This window comes from Myripristis murdjan, chromosome 24, assembly GCF_902150065.1.
Source record: "Myripristis murdjan chromosome 24, fMyrMur1.1, whole genome shotgun sequence".
NCBI classification, from domain to species: Eukaryota; Metazoa; Chordata; class Actinopteri; order Holocentriformes; family Holocentridae; genus Myripristis; species Myripristis murdjan.
In genome coordinates this window covers 22,279,755-22,300,687 of record NC_044003.1, presented here as the reverse complement: position 1 = coordinate 22,300,687, position 20,933 = coordinate 22,279,755, and the positions used below count along the sequence as shown (strand labels likewise).

At 39.7% G+C, this 20,933-nt stretch overlaps 1 protein-coding gene and 1 non-coding gene across 2 annotated transcripts; one reads left to right on the top strand and one right to left on the bottom strand.

The window, feature by feature from the left end:
* Window positions 1-2,824: 2,824 nt before the first annotated feature.
* LOC115355880 (cholesterol 24-hydroxylase-like) lies at window positions 2,825-14,553 on the bottom strand. The gene is made up of 14 exons (XM_030046805.1): window positions 14,499-14,553; window positions 9,591-9,805; window positions 9,415-9,492; window positions 6,976-7,057; window positions 6,664-6,737; window positions 5,927-6,013; window positions 5,258-5,396; window positions 4,701-4,814; window positions 4,447-4,609; window positions 4,221-4,286; window positions 3,981-4,053; window positions 3,813-3,897; window positions 3,586-3,696; window positions 2,825-2,989 (listed from the first exon to the last, which is right to left on the bottom strand). The coding sequence occupies exons 2-14, from the start codon at window positions 9,737-9,739 to the stop codon at window positions 2,825-2,827; spliced, it is 1,386 nt and encodes a 461-aa protein (XP_029902665.1). The 5' UTR covers window positions 9,740-9,805; window positions 14,499-14,553.
* A 78-nt stretch (window positions 14,554-14,631) lies between these two features.
* On the top strand, window positions 14,632-14,704 carry trnat-ugu (transfer RNA threonine (anticodon UGU)). Its single transcript has one exon. It is a non-coding gene; the product is annotated as a tRNA-Thr (tRNA).
* Window positions 14,705-20,933: the final 6,229 nt, after the last annotated feature.

Genomic DNA, 20,933 nt, shown 5'->3' with positions numbered 1-20,933 from the left:
CAACCAGATGTCTTTGTCACCCATGTTTCAGTGCGAGGACATCAACATAAGGAGGGAGTGCATCCTACGAAGCCTGGTTGTCTACGTCAATGAAGACCCAGACATGTTTTTCAAAGAATATTTGGTAAGTTTATTACATTTCTTTGTCATGTAGTATAATTGTTACCCATACATATCACTAATGAAATCATGCAACATAAAGAATACTGTAACTCACCTTTTTTTTCTATATTTCTTGCATTTACTGACTTTTGGCACCTCCATTTTGCTCGTCTGGACTTTACTGCAAACTAGTGGCATGGAGTAGTCACTGTATACACTGTAAATTATCATGCACAGATACACACACAACACACACAGACACCTACCTTTATAAGTAGGGATGGATTTTAGGTTCTAATTCTTGAGGTTTGCTAAATATTTTCTGTGTAAGATTCAAAAGGGATCACTGCAACTTCATAGCTTTACAACTGAAGGATGCTATCCATAAAGCTGCTAACATAACCCTCAGCTCTCTTGCACTGCTATAGCCTTGGCTCTGACAGCTGCAGTTTCAGGCATTTCTGGAGATGAAGTTGATTGGGCTCAGTCCACTCTTCATGTTGTGTGGCTCAGATTCTGGAGGTGAAAATACCTCCACCTCTGAGGAGCAGTCTGTGAATAGGTGACCTGAGAGTCATCCATTTCTCTTTTATCTGTCGTTGACTAAATCCTTTGTCAAACATCTACGCTCTACCCTGTTTCAGCTCCTCTCTCCTTGTTCTGTCAGTGTCTGCCCACTTTTTAAGCATTTTTCAAAATTATCCAGCAGGTGAAGTTACGTTCTGATTAGTTAGTTACCCTTTAATTTTTTAATTCTTTAATTCAGTGCTTCATTTAAAATCAGGGAGGTTCTCTCTTTTTTGAGCTCTTGCTGTTTGCATTCCTGTAAAATGAGAAATGCTATGAAACATCTCATGACTCCAGGAAACACAGATTCTGTGAAAAATTGACTACCCATGGCCAGATATCTTAGGTCAAATGTTGTAGGCTACAGCTGTCTTAGAATTGGCATCTGTTTTTTGATCAGGACAACTAATGAAGTGCTGCTCTAAACTGCTGTATGTAGTACAGTAACTGTGCATTTATATTTTGTATATGGTTTTCTGTTTGTTGTTCAGCATTTTAATCAAATTTGTTTTCTGTATTTGTGTTGTTCAGCCCTCTGCAGTTGAGGATGCAGAGAGGGACATCGCCACCACAGTCATGGGGATTTACACAATCCGAGGGGATGGACATGAGGAGCCTGAGGACGTGGGAGTTGTGATTGAGGGCATTAAAGTCCTCAACAACCTTGGCAGTGTCATCATGGGGTTCATCATGTTGTTTGGGCTCATTTATGCCCTTGATCTGGCCTTTCCCGAAAACCTCAAGTACACCTTTGAGTTTTGCCAGAAGATCATTATGAACTTGGATGGCCACAAGCTGAATGCAAAGATACAGCAGCTGAAAATCAAGCTGTTTTCATAAGGGGCGAACAATATGTGTCCACACAGTCAGTGACAGTGATCGTGAATGTTTTTCTTGTTCTAAAAATGTGTTCAATACTTGTGTGGGGAATCTTGAAGTGTGTTACTATGGATAGACTGTGATTGGACTCAAAGACTTTGCATTTTGCACTTAATGGTAAAAACCAACATTTTCATGTGTAGTCTGAACTGGTAATACTATGCCTTAGCCTTTGCAAATATTGAAATTGTATTGTGTTCCAAGTACTAGTAACTAGTTTTAAAGTCAACAGAGTAATTTCTTTTTTCTTTTTTTTTTTTTTTTTAAATGTTATAGGCAATATACTGTGTTCATCACAGAAAAAAAACTTAAGAGCAGTGAAAAAATCTAAACTCTCAGTCAAGTTCAAGGTGCTTTTTTTTATCAGTCTAGTTTGAGCTTGTTGGAAATATTTCCATGTTTTGCACTGCTGCTATGTGTGTGTTTAGGCAGTACATATTACAGTTATTCATAAAAAATGTTCATGGTTGGTCCCAACATGTCACAATTTGTCTTAGCTTTGCTGCCTGGGCTTTTAAAGGCAGTTTTTTCTGTGTATTGACACAAGTCATGATGTTGTGAAGTTTACTGATCACTGTCGTCAGTTCATTGATGAGTTTCATATGGATGTTCAGTGTGTATAGATATATATATGTTATGTGTATTTGGATGAGTTTTTATGCGTTTTAAATAAAAACACATCTACCAGATTTGGTGTTATGTGTGTCTGAAATGGGGGTCAAATGAAAGAATGGAAGAATTTTGCCCTATTTGTTTTAGACTAATTATATTAGTTTGAGTTGAACAAATGTAAATCAGTTTAGGCCATTTAATGTAATTATTTTATTTTGGCTGTAGATGGTAAAAATGAGTTCGACCAACTCAATTTAATCATATTATGAGGAGGTACTTAGTTCGAGTTGAACAAATGTAAATCAGTTTAGGCCATTTAATGTAATTATTTTATTTTGGCTGTTTATGGTAAAGATGAGTTTGACCAACTCAATTTAATCATATTATATGGAGGTACTGAGTTTGAGTTCAGCCTACATAAAGTTAATGGATGGAAATCCTGCCCAAAATTTATTTGAGTTCATCCAATGAGTTATTTTTTTCAGTGCAGGAGGGCAAACAGACTGTGTGCTGGGTGGTAGGAGTCCTTAGTGATGTTAGCTGCTCTCCTGAGACAACGCTTCCTGTAGATGCTGTCAATGGCAGGAAGTGAAGCTCCGGCGATGCGCTGGGCGGTTTTCACCACCCTCTGCAACGCCTTCGGGTCAGAGACAGAGCAGTTCCCCTACCAGACTGTGATACAGTTGGTAAGGATGCTCTCGATGGTACAACGGTAGAAGTTCACCAGGATGTCTGAAGAGAGGTGGTTTTTCTTCAGAGTCCTCAAGAAGAAGAGGCGCTGGTGAGCCTTCTTGACCAGGCTGTAGCAGTTAGTCATCCATGAGAGGTCCTGTGAGATGTGGATCCCCAGGAATTTGAAGCTGGTCACACGCTCCACTGTCACACTATTGATGTGGATGGGTGGATGAGTAAATGTTGGTAAAGTGGTAAAGTGCGTCCCTCAAGGACAGCAACAAGGTTGAGCAGCTTAGGAAAGATGCCATCTGTGGCCTGGAGGCCATTGACAAAACTGCTCTCCCTGGCCTCAACTGGGTAGACAGCGTCTTGGGGGTGAGCCCAGGACGCTTGGATTCACTGCTGAACCCTCTGGAGACGTCGTGGGCCTATCAGCGAAACATTGAAGGAGGAGGGCGCCCACTTGATAACCCAATAAGGCGCCATCAGTCACTTGACAACCACGCAGCAGAACTCAAGTATGCAATTAGGGATAATAATATCGTGTCCTATGTAACAGAACATTTTCTCCACAATGTCAGCCAAAATTGAGCATGATAAAATTTCTTAAAAGGTAGAATTCATGGCAGACCTGTTGCACTGAACTGCATTAGGACGGACTTGTCGACATGGATCAAGCTTCGACCTCCACTCACAGTGACAGAAATGCTGATTTAGAAGTATAAACATACACAAAGTTGGAAGACTCACAGTACAGACGACTCCTCCAGGTATGTGGATGCCATTGATGACCATGTCTTCATGCACCTCACGAGACGTGCTTGGAGCGATGGGGTACAGCCTCAGAGTCTCCTTTAGCACCTGGAGGTAAGTGGAGGGCAGGGGGGTTATGAGGTAGTTCTACAATTTCAGTAACAGCTGGTGGTTTCATTTGAAAAAGAACAACATTGTCATTTTGTTAACTTCATGATATGTACCTGTGAGAGGTAGACCAGCTTCCCCAGATGATCATAACTTATCTCCCGTTTCATTCCAATCACATCATCCACCTCTTTCCTTGCTCTGAGAAAGATAATACAATTGAGGATTTTTTTTTCACTATCAACAATATCAAAGTAAGTGTTTCTCACTGTACTAATTCTTACTTTTCCAGTATATCAGGATGTCTTCCCAGTTCCATGATGCAAAAAGCAAGTTGATTGGCTGTTGTTTCTTGTCCTAAAAAGTTATCAAATAACAGCAATAATATTACATTTTTAAATTAAAATAATATAGAGAACAATGCTTCATTTTTTTCCTAAAATTTTAGCTTGCAAGTATCAAGTGTATTTTTTCTATCAAGTGTATCTTTTTCAAATACCAAAGACCAAACAAAAGAGCCTCACCCGCAATGAAGAATGTCACAAAGTTGTCCAACATGAACTCCTCATTGTCTTTACCCATGCCATCCTCTGGGAAAAATGACATTGAATAGGTCCATAAATACTGACCTCAATCTTACCACTTGTATTATATCTATCTGTATTACAACCTGCGAATGTAACATTTTGCACTCAGGGATCATTAAAATTTCATCTAATTTAATCTAATGTGATTCTAAATGACTGTCACCTTTGTCAGCACTTTTGATGATCTGTGTGAGGATGTCCTTCGGAACTTCCTCGCCATTTTGGATGGCAGTTTTCCTGGCTTGGATCCACCTGTACCCCATGTCCCGCAGCAGCTTGCATGCCTGCCTCACTTCATTGATGAAGGGCCAGTTCTTTGGCTTTAACTGGAAATGCCAGATTTTAAGATCTCACATACCTTGTAAGATGGTTATATTTGTCATTAAAACTTCATACATATGTGCAGTGAACTCAAACCTGGAAGAATACATCTCGGATATAGTACACCATCCCTTCCAGACACACCTCGATGGCTTTAGGAAAGGGTGAGTCAGTATTCTTAAACAGGTCTAAATCCACTCCAAAAGCAACCTATATGGTATTGTGCAATTAAGAGAAACAACAAATGTATCTTGACCAATGTAGTTCACAAAAAATTTTGATGATGCTATTGTTGTGAATCCTAAGCCACTGTAAAACATATCTGTGAGGACGGTTAAGCAGCTTTTGATACTTGACTGTAGAAAATCAGACTATGGATGAGTATGACTTCACCAAGTGACCCTTTGTGATGAACCAGTACTCTCTCCTTGCATTAATAATGGTGCAAATGTTGCAAATAGCAGAATGACACAATTACAGCTTGAACTATTGGATGATGAATGGTTGAAATGCTGTTTCTTGCTGGTTCAACTGTACCAACCATGATTGGCCTAACATTCACACAACACCGTGCCATGCTATTTGTGCCGTGAACATCATGAACACGAAATGGAGCATAAAGTAGCCATAAGTCATGGAACAGGTCCCATTACCTTGGCAATAACATCTAGGGTAACACTGTTGACTTGCTGGAGCATACTGGTCTCTTTTTTGCAAATAGCAAAATCTGCAAGTTTATCCATCAATCTCTCTGCCCTCTCATTGAAGGTGCCCATCAGACCTCTCAGGTACCTGGAAGTGATAGCAGGTATAGAGAGAGCTAAAACATAGCCAAGATGCCAAACATGTGAAGCGCCATGCAAATGTTATACAATGTTGCTTCCCTTACATATACTTGTCACAAGTGTTTGGTTACCACAATTACCACAACTGAGCTCCATGCAACTTTATTTTTCAAATAATGTTAATTCAACTTTTGTGAAATCGAAGCAAGTTTTGTGTTGGTGTTTCTAATACTGTATATTTTGAGAGTGATTCAAATTTACTGCAAATGAATACCAGCCCTGAATATTGGTTATTATCGGTGCCCTTGATTACTAATAAGCAACATCGGCCCTGAAAAATCAGTATAGGTTGATCGCTATTCATGAGCGTTGTTGATCAATGATAATGATATGATAATGATAAAGAAAAATTATTAAGCTTGTAACTGAGACTGTATACAGATGCCACTAGATGGTACGAAAACATCACGATAATTACAGTGTTCCTTTAATTGAAAAGCTGCGACTTTTGCTTGTCTTCTGGGATTAATAACTTACAGGCTGCTGAAGGCAGGGTCCATGATCCGGCGCTGTTTGTACCACTGCTCATAATTCACTGCTGTCACCATGCCATTGCCCAGGAACCTTAAAGAGACACGTTATTTACTTTTAAACTTGTAAGGTCCATTAGGATTTATGACACAACTAAAAACCTGACTGTGTGTAAGTACACAAATGGTGCAGAGCCTGCTTATGACATTTAATAGCACATGCATTCTTAAAGTATTTGAGACACATTACTTATTTGAGAGTCCACATATGAAATTTCAAATCAAAGGGGCCAAGTATGTCCCCACTTAAGATTATACTGCAAATTTTTGTTGACAAGGACTCACTTGACAAGGTTTTGCAGCTGACAAGCACGACTACTGTACCATTTGGGTCCCCATGCTCTGTGATTTGTAAAATTTGGTTTTTGGTAGACACTTCAATGAGTACAGTTTTTTGAAGGAGAAATTTGTAAATGTTTTCACAGCAATATAAAATAGATAGAGAGGGACTTATGACCTGTTCAACTTCCTAACACTAATTCTAATCAATATTGTATAATATATGAACATAATATGGCACTTTGTTCATTAAACATGTTTTGTTTGGAAAGATTAAACTATGCAATAAAAATGCTGATTTTCTAAAACTGGGGTCTGAGGCAAACTGTGGATTTGGAGAATCGTTACACCCCTAGCCTATGGTAACTATAGCTGAGCAGTTTATTTTTAAGACCATTGAATCACCTCTGACCAAACAGGTTGAAGAGTCTCTTGTAGATAAACTTATCTTTTGGATACTTTGGGGACATCAGGATTTCCTAAAACCAGGGCCAACACAAGAGGGGTATTAAAACAAGGCCTTTTTTTTTTTCAATTCAAATACTGTTGTAAGAGACACTGATTTTCAAAATGTAGCACTGAAAGTAGTTCAAACAAGACAGGGCTCCCTGAGCACCTTTACACTACTTATTATATTATTATTGTATTTTTTTTCTTTGCTTATGCAACTGATGGTAATTAAGCAAATACATACTGCAAATTCAGTTTTGCTTTTACCTTAGTGGTCTCTGGACAGGACACAAATATTATGGCCCGATGCAGACCATTGATCCTGTAAACAGGACCATAAGTCTGGGCCCTGTAAATGTAACATGAAATGCAAACAATTACAGCCTGGACACACATAAAGAGAGAGCAGAGAGCGAGAGAAAGAGAAAAATTACTTCATGTATTCCTGCATATTTGTGCAGCTCTCAGAGATAACATTTCATAGCGGAACTCTAACATAACATGCTCCCAGGTGTGTTTTATTCTTTTGAGGACTTGTGCAGGTATGAAAGGGGTAGTTGTTGTTCATGCCCTGAATACAAAGACCAAAGAGTCAAGCCAGCTGGAACACAACACAAAAAAGAATAAAAAATCTCACGTGTCTGTTTCCTAAAAAAGATCCTTACTGATGAACATGTTTTAAAAACATCTATCTATCTATCTATCTATCTATCTATCTATCTATCTATGAATGTGTGACAGTTTACAATTTTGAAGATAATCACACCAATATGATTTCAATTTGTAAAGTAGTCAATTTTATGCATATTTTATGTATGGTGAAATTCAGAATGGGTACTTTACTGTGGAAATTTGGAAACGAAAACCCAAACTGTATGAATGTGCAGCTTAAGAGATTTGGTAAAAAGTTCATGAAAATGTTGATGTTTTGACAAATAAATGCATTTCTGGTGCAATGGTCCTTGTATTTTAGGTTAATAATGAACAAATAACAAACAATAAATGAATGTAAGACACAAATGCAAGCTACAATGGTCTAATATTGAGGAATTTCAATATTCACAAGTGGTGAAATAGCCCCATGTTTGGGATAACAAAAAAAAAAAATGAAGAACTTGCATAAAGAAAAAATGTTTTATATCCCAAGAAAGAGCAAGCTTTGAACTTTAAATTAAAACAAAAATCAGATTTTTTTAAGACATTCCCACATGCAGTTATGGGCCAATGAAAATGTGACATGAAAACTTTTTTTTTGATTTGGAGAAGCTGCCATCCAGAAATCGATGCATATATCTGACTAACCATTAATGCTTTGAACAGTCCATGTATGTATTTCAAAGCTCTGAAAAAATCAAGTTGTTTCAAAGTTGTTTTCTGAAGGCCCAAACATGGTCGACCACAAAGCCCGTGTAATTTTTTTTCCATTTTTCCAGGTGCTGGCATGCCTACCAGTTATGATGTATGACAGATGTTTTTGTATATTCTGAGAGGGTAGGTGGAGGTGTATGTAGTTCTTGAGATACTGACACCTGAAAATGGAGGGAAAATAAGGCTGCACCAAAATTGCACCAAAATCGACACATACTCCCCTCACTAAATTGGCCGTATCTCAAAAAGTATCCATCTGAGCAAACAAAAATTTTACAGTGTGCCTATTGGATACATAAGGAACAACTGGTGAATTTTTTTGAGACCCAAGTGTGTGGGATGACCTGAAAAATTGGTGGAATGACATGGAATGACCCTCTTCCCATCATTCTGGTACAAGTTCATCTTTGTTTCATCTGTCCAAAGAACCTGTTCCAGAGTCAGTCAGGCTTTTTTAGATGTTTTTTGTGAAGTCTAATCTGGCCTTCCTGCTCCGGAGTGACACCAGTGGTTTGCACCTTGCTGTATACCCTCTGTACTTATTTTCTGACAAACGTGTCTTGACTGTAGATTTGGACAATGATGCGCCCACCTCCTCCAGAGTGTTTTTGACTTCCCTAGATGTTGTAAAAGGGTTTTTCTTCACCAGGAAAGACTTGTTTGGTCATCCACTTTAGATGTCTTCTGTGCTCTTCCAGGCATTTTGGTGTTGCTGAGCTGACCAGTGTATTTCCTCTTTTTCAGGTTATATCAAACCTTTGATTTGGCTGCTCCTAAAGTTGTTGCTATCTGTCTGATTGTTTTTTGTGTATTTTGTTTTGTTTTTTGCTTTCTGAGTCTAATGTTGGCCTCCTTCACCTGCACAGACACCTCTTTGGATGGCATGTTGAGGGTTTTGATAAACAGCAACCAAATGCAAATGTGCACATTTGGAATGACCTCCAGACCTTTTGTTTTCTTAATTTGTTATAAATTAACTGGGGAAAAGGCCACACACCCGGCCAAGAAACTACTTAATTAGTCAAATATAAAAATTACTTTTGAGCCTCTGAGAATAGGGTGACACTATAAAACTGTCTGTAATTCCTAAACGGTTAATGCCATTTTTTTGTTCAAGCCCTTAAATTAAAGCTGAAAGGTTGCACTTCAGTCACACCTTGATTACTCCATTTCAAATCCACTGTGGTCGTGTACAAGAACAAAATTATAACTAGTGTCACTGTCACAATACTTGCGGACCTGATTATATATAGAGCTGATAAATACACGAACTTTCGATCTCAAAATAGCAGCTAAGTGACATCAAGAGCTTGAATTAAACTTGAAAGCTGTGCTCACCATTCAAGAAGTTTTTCGTGTACAACTCTCTCAGCCTTCATTTCCCTCAGAAGCGTCGGCGTATGTCCGAAGAAAAAGCTGGTGGGAAGATGAAGCGTCATCTCGTAAAATGAACTGTTCTAATGAAGTTTGTGAGAAAGCGAGTATAATGTAGGGTAATTTCATAATCCACTTACCTGTCTCTCGGTGGCCCGGGTATGTGGTCATATTTCATGTGAATGTGTTTTATATACAAACTGTAGCCGAGAAACGCTATAAGAACAATGAAGAACAGATACCAAAGCGCATGACAAGCCCAGCCGAAAATCAGACTGAAAACTCCCATATTGATGAAATAATTTCTGATGAGATTATTCTGCAGAGAGAACCAGCTGCGCAGCTGCTGCTAAACCTCCCGTGTCGAAGTGGTTCAGTGTCTCAAGTGACTTGACACAACTGGTGATGTTATGGTCTAGTGCGGCGGAAGTGAGCGAGTGGGTCGGACTTCAGGGACGATGTATGTAGTGTGTCCCAATAGTATGCATACGCATGCGTATTGCATACTAAACTACATACTTTGTAAGGGCAGCTGCAGGACATACTAAAAGTAAAAAGTATAAGTATGCAATTTGGAATGCAGGGCAGATTTCTCTCCTCTCTCTCTCTGCTTCTCACTTAACCAGCAAAATCAGACTATGGATGAGTATGACTTCACCAAGTGACCCTTTCTGATGAACCACTACTCTCTCCTTGCATTAATAATGGTGCAAACATTGCAAATGGCAGAATGACACAATTACAGCCTGAAATATTGGATCATGACTCGCTGTTTCTTGCTGTTTCAACTATACTGACCATGATTGGCCTAATATTCACAGACACCGTGCCATGCTATTTGTGCTGTGAGCATCATGAACACGAAATGGAGCATAATGCAGCCATAAGTCATGGAACAGGTCCCATTACCTTGGCAATAACATCTAGGGTAACACAGCTGACGAGCTGGAACATACAGGTCTCTTTTTTGCAATCAGCAAAATCTGCAAGCTTATCCATCAATCTCTCTGCCCTCTCATGGAAGGTGCCCATCAGACCTCTCAGGTACCTGGAAGTGATAGCAGGTATAGAGATGTCACGACGGGTGGTAGGTTTGGCCCCAAATGCAGGAGCCAGGAGGCATGGAGTTCAGCAAACAGCAAAAATGTTTAATAAACTCTCAGGGAACTCAGGGAACACATACAGCTAAGACAATAACTGGACAAGGAACAGAACTCAAAACAGGACTAAAATGCACAAGAACTAATGAGCAAACAAGACACACCTGGGGAAGGGGCTGGAGCACAAGACAGCAGAACACAGAGGACAGGCTGAGGGAAACACTGGTAGGGATCAGAACAATCAAGGATAATTGACAGACACAGGACAGGTGAGGCACTTGGAGGGACAAACAAGACACAGGTGAAACCACTAAAAAGAACCAGGCAAAGGAAGAAACACCAAAATACAGGAAAACAGAAAAACAAGAGTATAACAAAAGTACAAAAACACTGGAAACACAGAACCATGACAAGAGAGAGCTAAAACATAGCCAAGATGTCCAACATGTGAAGCGCCATGCAAGTGTCACAATCATACAATGTTGCTTCCCTTACAAAAACTTGTCACAAGTGTTTGGTTACCAAAATTGACAGATCATTGCAAAAAATATTTTTATATATAAATCCACTATCAGTTGGGCTCTGATAATAATATGGTTGCAATTTTAGTTTCCTCCTCATTGGAATTGTATTTCATTTAGTTTTACAGAAGGACAAAAACACTCACTTGTAGCTGTTGCCTGTACTTATTTCAGGACAGCGAGCTCACTGTTTTCATTTCAGTTTTAATGGATTTATTTATTTTTATTTAAATAAATGAAAGTTGCAATTCCAGTGAATTGCACTTCTTTCAAATACTGATGTTCAAAGTCAAGCACTATCAGCCAAAGTGCTGGATTTTAAAATAAATGTTTTGTTTTGGGGAGCTTCATGCAACTTTATGTTTCAAATAATGTTAATTAAACCTTTGTGAAATCAAAGCAAAGTTTGTGTTGGTGTTTCTAATACTGTATAATTTGAGAGTGATTCAAATTTACTGCAAATGAATACCATCCCTGAATATTGGTTATCGGTGCCCTTGATTACTAATAAGCAATATCGGCCCTGAACAATCATTATCTGTTGATCCCTATTCATGAGCGTTGTGGATCATTGATAATGATATGATAATGATAAAGAAAAATTATTAAGCTTGTAACTGAGGCTGTATACAGATGCCAATAGATAGTACGAAAACATCATGATATTACACAGTGTTCCTTTAATTGAAAAGCTGTGACTTTTGCTTGTCTTCTGGAATTAATAACTTACAGGCTGCTGAAGGCAGGGTCCATGATCCGGCACTGTTTGTACCACTGCTCATGATTCACTGCTGTCACCATGCCATTGCCCAGGAACCTTAAAGAGAGCCATATTATCAGCTACTTTTAAAGGTCTGTTAGGATTTGGGATGTTGAAATCAGCCATTTCAGTCATGACACAACTAAAAACCTGACTGTGTGTAAGTACAAAAATAGTGCAGAGCCTGCTTATGCCATTTAATAGCACATGCATTCTTCAAGTATTTGAGACACATTACATATTTCAAAGTCCACAAATGAAATTTCAAATCAAAGGGGCCAAGTATGTCCCCACTTAAGATTATATTGCACATTTTTGTTGTCATGGACTCACTTGACAAGGTGTTGCAGTTGACAAGCACAACTCCTGTACCATTAGGCTGATTTTTGTTTTGTAAGTTCAGTTTGGAACGGTTCCCTGGAAACTGGGTTAGGAAACTTAGATGTTTTTTGTAAAGTCTAATCTGACCTTCCTGTTCCTGAGTGACACCAGTGGTGTGCACCTTGCTGTATACCCTGGGTAATTATTTTCTCACAAACGTGTCTTGACTGTAGATTTGGACAATGATGCGCCAACCTCCTCCACAGTGTTTTTGACTTCCCTAGATGTTGTAAAGGGTTTTTCTTCACCAGGGAAAGAATCCTCAGTCATCCACTTTAGATGTCTTCTGTGGTCTTCCAGACATTTTGGTGTTGCTGAGCTTATTAATGCATTCCTTCTTTTTACAGGATACACTGGACCGTTGATTTGGCTGCTCCAAAAGTTGTTGCTATCTGTCTGATAGATTTTTTTTAACCCCTTAAATTAAAGCTGAAAGGCTGCACTTCAATCCCACCTTGATTACTTCATCTCAAGTTCACTGTGGTCATTTACAAGGGCAAAATTATAAATAGTGTCACTGTCAATTTTTTTCACTTAAAAAAAATAGGGGTGGGGGCAGGGGTGTAATTTGAAATAAACATATTAGCCTACTGATGTACTGTCTAAATGATATATTATGCATGCCCTACACTATTTAACACTCCAGTAGCCTATGCAGAAATATATCAAAACAACAGGTGAAAAAACACATTTTCCTGCATGATAAAAACTGCATTATTTTTTGCTCAAAGCTGCATGGGTATAGCAAAAATGGACATGTATGTACAGGGGAGACTTGTGGCTACACCTCCAGTCAGTCCCCAGGCTGCCCTGCTGTGGCTACCATTGCTCCAAAGCAGTTGGGGTCAAGAAGACAAATTTTAACCAAGTGTAACTTAATACTCATGGTGCTTTTGAATCTGTTGGGAATGCATTTATTACAATCTTCAACAACTACAATGTCCAGGGAGAAAGTTCATGATCAAAACAAAACACTATAAATAAGACTTCTGAATCCTCTCAAATCAAGTCAAGCCAATTTTATTTTAAGTGCAAAATCATAACAATTATCCCTCTCCTCCTCTTGATTCTCCTGCTCTCCGTCTCTCTGCTGTATCACGTCCTGCTGCTCCCTGGCCATGGTTTTCCTCTATGTGAAGAAAACAACATTATACGGTTTGATAGAATGAGCAGACATGTCATGCAAATAACTTATTAGTAATAAGTTTTAAAAATGATTAAAAATACATGAACTTGCTCTTGGATAATAGACAGAATGTACAGTATAAATTATCAATTCAATCAATAATTTCATCATTAATACTGGTAAAATATTTGAGACAAACTCTCACCTAACGTTAACTGTAAATATCTGTTCCACGTTTGCCACGCTCATGAACCCGAATCTAACGTGACTGAATGACAAGTCCAATGTTTTAGCAAGCTAGTTAACAAGAATCTCAGCTAGTTTGGAGCCTACTAGCCGTGTTGTTATTGTGCATGCAACCTTTGGCGACTTTAGTTTAATAAAAAGTAATGATTGAGATTCCTGAGTCTTGACTTATAGCTCACCTGTAGTTTTCGTCTTTTTAAAGTAGTGCCCAAGAACGCGTTGTCCTGCCGCTCGCTTGGCCATGCTGACATTGCAGTGCAGTTAATCCTCAAGATGTCGCTCTGCGCTGCAGCTCGCGCCCATGGATGTATATTCACGCCGCTCCCTCTGGCATCAGCCAAGTTTTACAGGGTGGATGATTTTGACCGTTTTTATTTCAGGGGGGATGCCATCCGCCCTCATCCCCCCTCAACTCGACTACTGCCTAATTGTATATAGGGCTGATAAATACACGAACTTTCAATCTCAAAATGGCAGCTAAATGACACCAAGAGCTTGAATTAAGCTTGGAAGCTGTGCTCACCATTCAAGAAGTTTTTCGTGAACAACTCTCTCAGCCTTCATTTCCCTCAGAAGCGTCGGTGTATGTCCGAAGAAAAAGCTGGTGGGAAGATGAAGCATCGTCTCGTAAAATGAACCGTTTTTACGAAGTTTGTGAGAAAGCGAGTATAATGTAGGCTAATTACATAATCCACTTACCTGTCTCTCGGTGGCCCGGGTATGTGGTCATATTTCATGTGAATGTGTTTTACATACAAACTGTAGCCGAGAAACGCCATGAAAACAATGAGGAACAGATACCAAAGCGCATGACAAGTCCAGCTGAAAATCACATTGAAAACTGCCATATTGATGAAATAATTTCTGGTCTGATTATTCTGCAGAGAGAACCAGCTGCGCAGTTACTGCGAAACCTCCCGTGTCGAAGTGTCGAAGCTGTTTAATGTACAAAGCGACTCGACACGACCGATGACCGGCACCTGGGAGCTGCAAGCGGATGCATAGTGAGCTTTAAAACCGAATATTTCCGGCCATTCACACAGCTGCGGCTCCATAGCTCAGTGGTTAGAGCACTGGTCTTGTAAACCAGGGGTCGCGAGTTCGATCCTCGCTGGGGCCTCAGTAGCTTTTTCGTGTTTCAACCTCCGTTTGTCTTAAAGCTGAAAACTAAGCTGAAGCAACACTTTCTGACTGATACTAACGCACAAAAACAGGTAACGTTTGAGACTTCCACGACAAAACGAGCGTCTGTAACCCATTAACTGTACAATAAATATTACCGGTATATAGTAAATATAACAAAATATTTCCGCAGTAGTAAGGATGTAAAGTGATATGATACTGATCATATCACTGATGGACATACACAGTATAGAAGAAGGGAACGGGTGCCGTGGAAGTGCTCAGTTTGTTGTTGAGCTACTTTACTCCCCGTTGCGAACAAACACTTTCGATCGATCTAAAATTTCATTAGGTTCACCATCTGTCAAATCAATACAGAGTGTGGTACACAAGAGACTGACAAATTAGAAAAATGCATTAGACAAAATGTGACACATGTGACACATAGTCACAAAGTAAAGAACACTTACTACGTGTATGTGTGTGTATAGATAGCTAGATAAACAGCTAGCTAGCTAGATAGATGCCATAATAGTGATTAATCAATCCCCAGAAGTCAAATTCAGCAGTTTTCAAATCAGCTTTCACACCATAGAAGGAACTATGCACACACTGACACACATAGCCTACACTGGTGGAACATCTGAATAAACTGAATTGAACCTGTGCATAACAAACTAAAGAGATATAACAGTGGATCTGTTGGTGCACTTGATTCATTCAACTGTATAATAAAATACTCACTAGGTGATGATGTTACTCTGGGGAGTAAAGTGTTTTCTCTTGCACACCGTTTGCTTGACAAATGAATATTATGAATAACAGCAAAATTCAATTCTATATTCCTTGCAATGTTTTGCAGTTCAACAACACAATGTGGTTCAGTTTTTTTTTGTTTTTGTTTTTGTTTTTGTTTTTTTTCCCCCCTCAGGCCTGAAAATTACCCTTTTTTTTCTTTTTTTTTTTTTTTTACATCTGAAGTCACATAGTCAGGGCAGTCAAATGTGAGTGAGGTGAATGAATTTTGGTATACCTAAATCTGTGCATATGTCTCTGTCAAACCATTAGGCCTATATCATATCTGTGTAGTCTAGCCAGCATTTGATAACTAATGTGTAAAACATCATCAGCAGTAAACATCTGTTGATCTCTCTTCGTGTAAGTTACTAAGCTATTCATATTCAGCTGTTACTCCATTAATTGAATGTCAATATATATGATATGATTAAATGACAGCATAAACATGGTGTAAGTGAGTTTCCATTGACCTTTCATTTGTTCCATCGCTGCCCTTTCCAAGACCGCTGAAAGCTTTAGCTCTGTTGGAAGAGTGGGAGAACAGCAGTCCTTTTCCTGTTTTGTGCCATAAAGTGATTCAGGAGATTTCCCACAAAATCCAACCCCTTGGCCCTCGATGTAAGATGCACTGCAGAGGCCAGCACAAGCTGCCAGTATTCTCGACAGTGGTGTCATTTGCCAATATTAATGCTACTAATGTCACAGAACCAGTGCATTTATGATTTTTTAATACCAAAATGCAACATGTGCAACCTTTGAAAAGCTGAGACCTCAACGCATGTGTTCTGTCATGGACACCGATCAGCCTACAGGTATTCAATGTGAAAATAAAGAGCCATAAGGAAGTGTTAATCAAAACTATATGAAATCTTTGTCTGTAGTGCAAGTTTTTAGAATTATCATGCTAGACCTGTAAACATAGAGCTATAGGCCCAAGTTATGATGCAGCATGCACTCACTGCACCTTATAAATCAGTTCATTGCGCTGATGATTCACAGTTAACACTTCTAAAGCAAAATAATTCTTCCACTCACCTCAGCATTCAGTGCTCTCTCATCAGTAGGCCTATGTTTCAGCGTGGAGGGATGAGGAGATTCCTCCACGTCTCAAAATAGGATCATCACTGACAACCGAAGCATAGAAGTGCATGGATAGAGACGCTTCACACATCAGGCGCTGCCTCCTTTCACGTCTGCCACTGAAGCAGGCAATCCTCCCACAGCTTATACAATTACACCCATCTCCATCAACACAGGCATAATTGGGTAATTGTTTGAGTCAACACATAGAAAGAAACTAACAAAGGCTCAGTCAAGCTGTAGAGAGCGAGGTGGTAGGCTAAGCGATGCATACAGCATTATAAATCAAAGGCGTGATGAGTTGAACATTTGTATGTGCTCCCCTAAATAAATTCCCTCATTAAACTTGTGTGGTGCAAGTGGGCTAAAAGGGTGTCCTGTGACTAAGTATGTGTGGAAGATACAGAATCCAATTTGGTCGTGGTTAAGTTACTCTTTGTATGTGTCTCTGTGATGTGTCACAAGCTGATTGTTTCTGAAGTTTTTTTTTTTTTTTTTAAGATTCCTTGTAGCTCAAGCTGCCTCTGCTGAGGGACAGCGGCCATCTTCTGGCAGAAAAAATAAAGATCCATGTTGGAGCAAATGGTACGGCTAATTTAAGGATGTCCCGCATGAGCTCAGTTGATGGTGACAAGTGAAAAGCAATTGTCTTTTGAAATCCAAAAGACACACCTAATCTATCTTAAAGCCAACTCATTTTTTTTACACACCCTACTTATTTTCTTAGGCTGACAGGAGAATGGAAGCAACTGACTGAAGCGACTGAACAGCTTATCAATCCCAATGCCATCTCAAACTGTGGGTGACAGTATACACAATATAGGATTATTTTTTTACATACTTAGACAAGCTGTTAAATCGCCTCTCAGAGTCTCAGTATGTGGGGTGGAACTGCATGAAAAGGAAAGGCAATGCACATGCAAATATACACTCTCCCTTATTCACTTTGTGTTAAAAAAAAAAAAAAAAAACAGCCTGGGCACTTACAAAAATGTACGGGACAAATCTTGGATTTTGTTTTTTTTTACCCATGTACTGGCTTCAATAGTTAATCATTTAATGTTTGATGTTGGTGGTGGGGGGGGGGGAAGTGGGAAAAGTGCCAAAATCAATTGCATCTAGACTATTCTTACAAAATCTCATCGTATATGAGAGGGGAGAAAAAGAAAATGTTTGAATTTTCATGTCATTACTGTTGTGTTTGAGATTGGGAGTACACATTCAAACATGCATTTCCTGATGTTGACCAGCAGAGGGCACTCTTTGTCAGTTTCTCAACATTCCACTGTCCTTCCCTCTTGCTTGTGCTTTGTGTAAATGATCTGTGGATAAAGTTGAGTTACTGAGCCAGATCATAATATTTCTATGGGCCCCTGTGATGTGCAACTGAATCACATTGCTCCCCATCATTGATAGCCATCTTTACAAGACGATTTACAAGATAATCAAATCTAAGGTATACAAGAAACCTCTGATCTGATCTAAAAAAAAAAAAAAAAAAAAAACATTTTCATCCTACTTGTTTTCTGAAAACCATCTTCTTCCACTTGTAGAGCCACTTCATACCTGCACATATTGTTTCCAATAACCCTCCAAGCTTGTCTGCATTCTTATCTGAGAGAGAGCGAGCGATCATATTTTTGGTCCAGGGTCTTGGCTATGTGTAAACGCTGGAGGCTAGGGGCTGTTTGATGTTGTTATGGCTGGCTGTCTGCCATCTCAGTAGTACTGGAGCTGCAGGCCCCTCTCATGTCCAGAGGTATTGTGTTGGCTGCTCTTTTGATTATATTATCGACAAAGAGAGGGAGAAAATTAAGACTCCTACTGGACGTGGGTAAACAAAAGTTTTTAGAGTCTCGTTCATCCAAGGAATTTCAGTCAGACCTCTCTGAGGATATTGATGTCCAGTGTTGGGATTACTGGGCTGAATGTTGTTCTTGCTTGCTAAAACAACTCTTCTGTCCTCAGTCTGTAAGACTTGGGAGCGAGAAAAATATTCAAGGGCCAAGGACATTTTCATGAGTGAGACGACAAAAACAATAACATTGTCTTTTGAAACGCGGACAATCAAACAGCGCCCGCAAGTCGAACATCGGAGAAATGGAATGAAGTACACAGTTACAGGGCGTTTAGATTAATCTGAGTTCTTGCACAAATGAACCACCTGTATTGCTGTAATCTGAGGTAAACGGAGACACAGGGAGTGTTTTTCATGCTCCGCAGCCTCTGGATGTCCATCTCTCTTGTGGATGGAGGCCAGGTTTGAGATTAGCGTTGCTGATCATTTCGGAACAAGGCCTTCCTCTGTGTCAAGCTGGTCAAGGAATGGGATAAGTCACACTCCAGATAATCCATAAGATCCTAATATCCATTGGCATTCTCATAAGTAACTGAGGTAGTGCAACTAAAGTGTGCATGTGGGTTTGCGTGTGCATAAATGTTGAGATGTTTATGGGAGTTGCGGTTCCGTTTGTGTCCCTGTCTGCATGTAGGTATGTGTGTTTGTTTACCTAGGGGTTTTGTGTTAACCCCCTTCACATGTGATTCACAGGGGAGTTTGGGGGACAAGGCAGTGTGTAAAAGGAGTGGCGAGGGACTTGAAGGGCCTTGTTGTTTGCCGGTCGACCGGCCACAGCACACCCAGAGGAAATCTCATGTTCCTGCCAGCCGATGAGGGTAAACAGATCTGTAACCACCGAGAGCTGGCACCAGGCCTGGGCCACCAGCACCATAACTAAAGGAATGAATCACATCACACACACACATTCATACACTGAGTAAAGTATGCGCTCGTGTAAGCAGACATCACACAGTTACACAGCCGGTCAGTCCCTGAGTCACACATGTCAGCCGTGACCATGCCTACATGCCTACGACTACATTCTTTGAGGTGGGTACCCTTTTTTGAGCTTGTATTGTGAAATTATTTAAAACCGCCCCATTTCATATCGTTTGCTAAGTATTTCAAATATAATGACCGCAGTCGGGTTGGACTCACAAGTGTAAATGTGAGTGTAGCGCTCAGTCTATGAGGCAACACTCATGCAATTTACTCAATTCTCAAACGTGTCCACCCAGAAATTCTTTTCTTCATTCAAGATTTCAGATAACATTTTTAGCCACGGCGTCTTGAAACCTCCCCTGTCTTTTATGTTCTTTTTTTTTTTTTTTTTTTTTTTTTTTTTTTTTGCTCTCTTCTGTTTTCCCTCTCTCTCCTTTCTCCTCCGTCTACACATCTGTGGTTATTTATCTGTTATGCTGCGGCAGCAATGTGGTCAACATGTGTCTGGCTTCCTTCCACACAGCACTCATCTGCAGTCAACTTATGAATCACTACAGGACTATAGTAGACCTACCAAGCTCCTTATCGTTCAGTCCAGTATGGATGGCTATATACCCGCTATAGGGATGGATAGGTGGATATTTTTAGTCTCCTAGGTTATACTCATAACATAAGTACATCCTGTGCCACCTGCGTCCCACTTCTGACCTAATGTTCCTATTGGAAATTTACAGCTATGCTGGTTTTTTCCCCGCTCTTGTGTCAACGAGAGCAGCAAGCAAAGGCTAGGCGTCATGACCTACAGGAATTAGAGTATCTAAGAGGAGTATTTGGATTGCCTAAGCCTTTGGATTTGCATTACCCTGACCCCTGAACTTTTAATCTTGATGTTATTTAATCCTCTTGTAAGAGTATACCCTCAGACAGCATGATTGTATGGACAGAACATCCGAGAAACCAGAGCAGAGACTGATGGCTGTGGCAGTGGTTGTGAGTTACGATCAATGGCAATGTGGATTTAACTGTTTAAACTTGAAGTTACGTACTCATGTGGAAACCTTATTGCATTATTTTGATATACACTGTGTACCATGAAGTTTCACTCTTGCTCAAAGCTGGAACCTGAATTTAAAGGAGCTCACAGCCAACACCAGCAATGGTCCAGCTTTATCGTTTGGACCCACATGATAAAATAAGTCTCTTGTACTGGGAATCATCATATAACTGTATCAATCATGTGGCTCACCTGAACTTGGCCCAAAAACCATTTTGAGTCCTGACACATGCTTTAACAAAAAAAAAAAAAAAAAAAAAAAGCTGGACCAGAGCCTTGAGATGTCTAATAGATAACGTTAGTGCAGCTTTTGACCCCCAGACATGAGCTCAACTTGTAAAAAGAGACTGACATTCGGCTGAGGACACACACTCAGCGAGACGGAGTAAATTAGGGAAACGTTTGATGCTGCTGATTCATAGAGTGTTGCAATAACCTAGCAGAACAGTGACTGCACATACTTCTTCCATGTACTATCAAGGGAACTGGGCCATGACGCCTAATTGAATCCTG

Bases quoted from the DNA above. Each gene is read 5' to 3' on its own strand.
- LOC115355880 (XM_030046805.1), bottom strand. From the start codon at position 9,739: ATGGGAGTTTTCAGTCTGATTTTCGGCTGGGCTTGTCATGCGCTTTGG. The intron at 9,493-9,590 runs GTAAGTGGATTA...TCTTCCCACCAG, and splicing joins CCCGGGCCACCGAGAGACAG to CTTTTTCTTCGGACATACGC. The intron at 3,898-3,980 runs GTAAGAATTAGT...TATCTTTCTCAG, and splicing joins CATCCTGATATACTGGAAAA to AGCAAGGAAAGAGGTGGATG.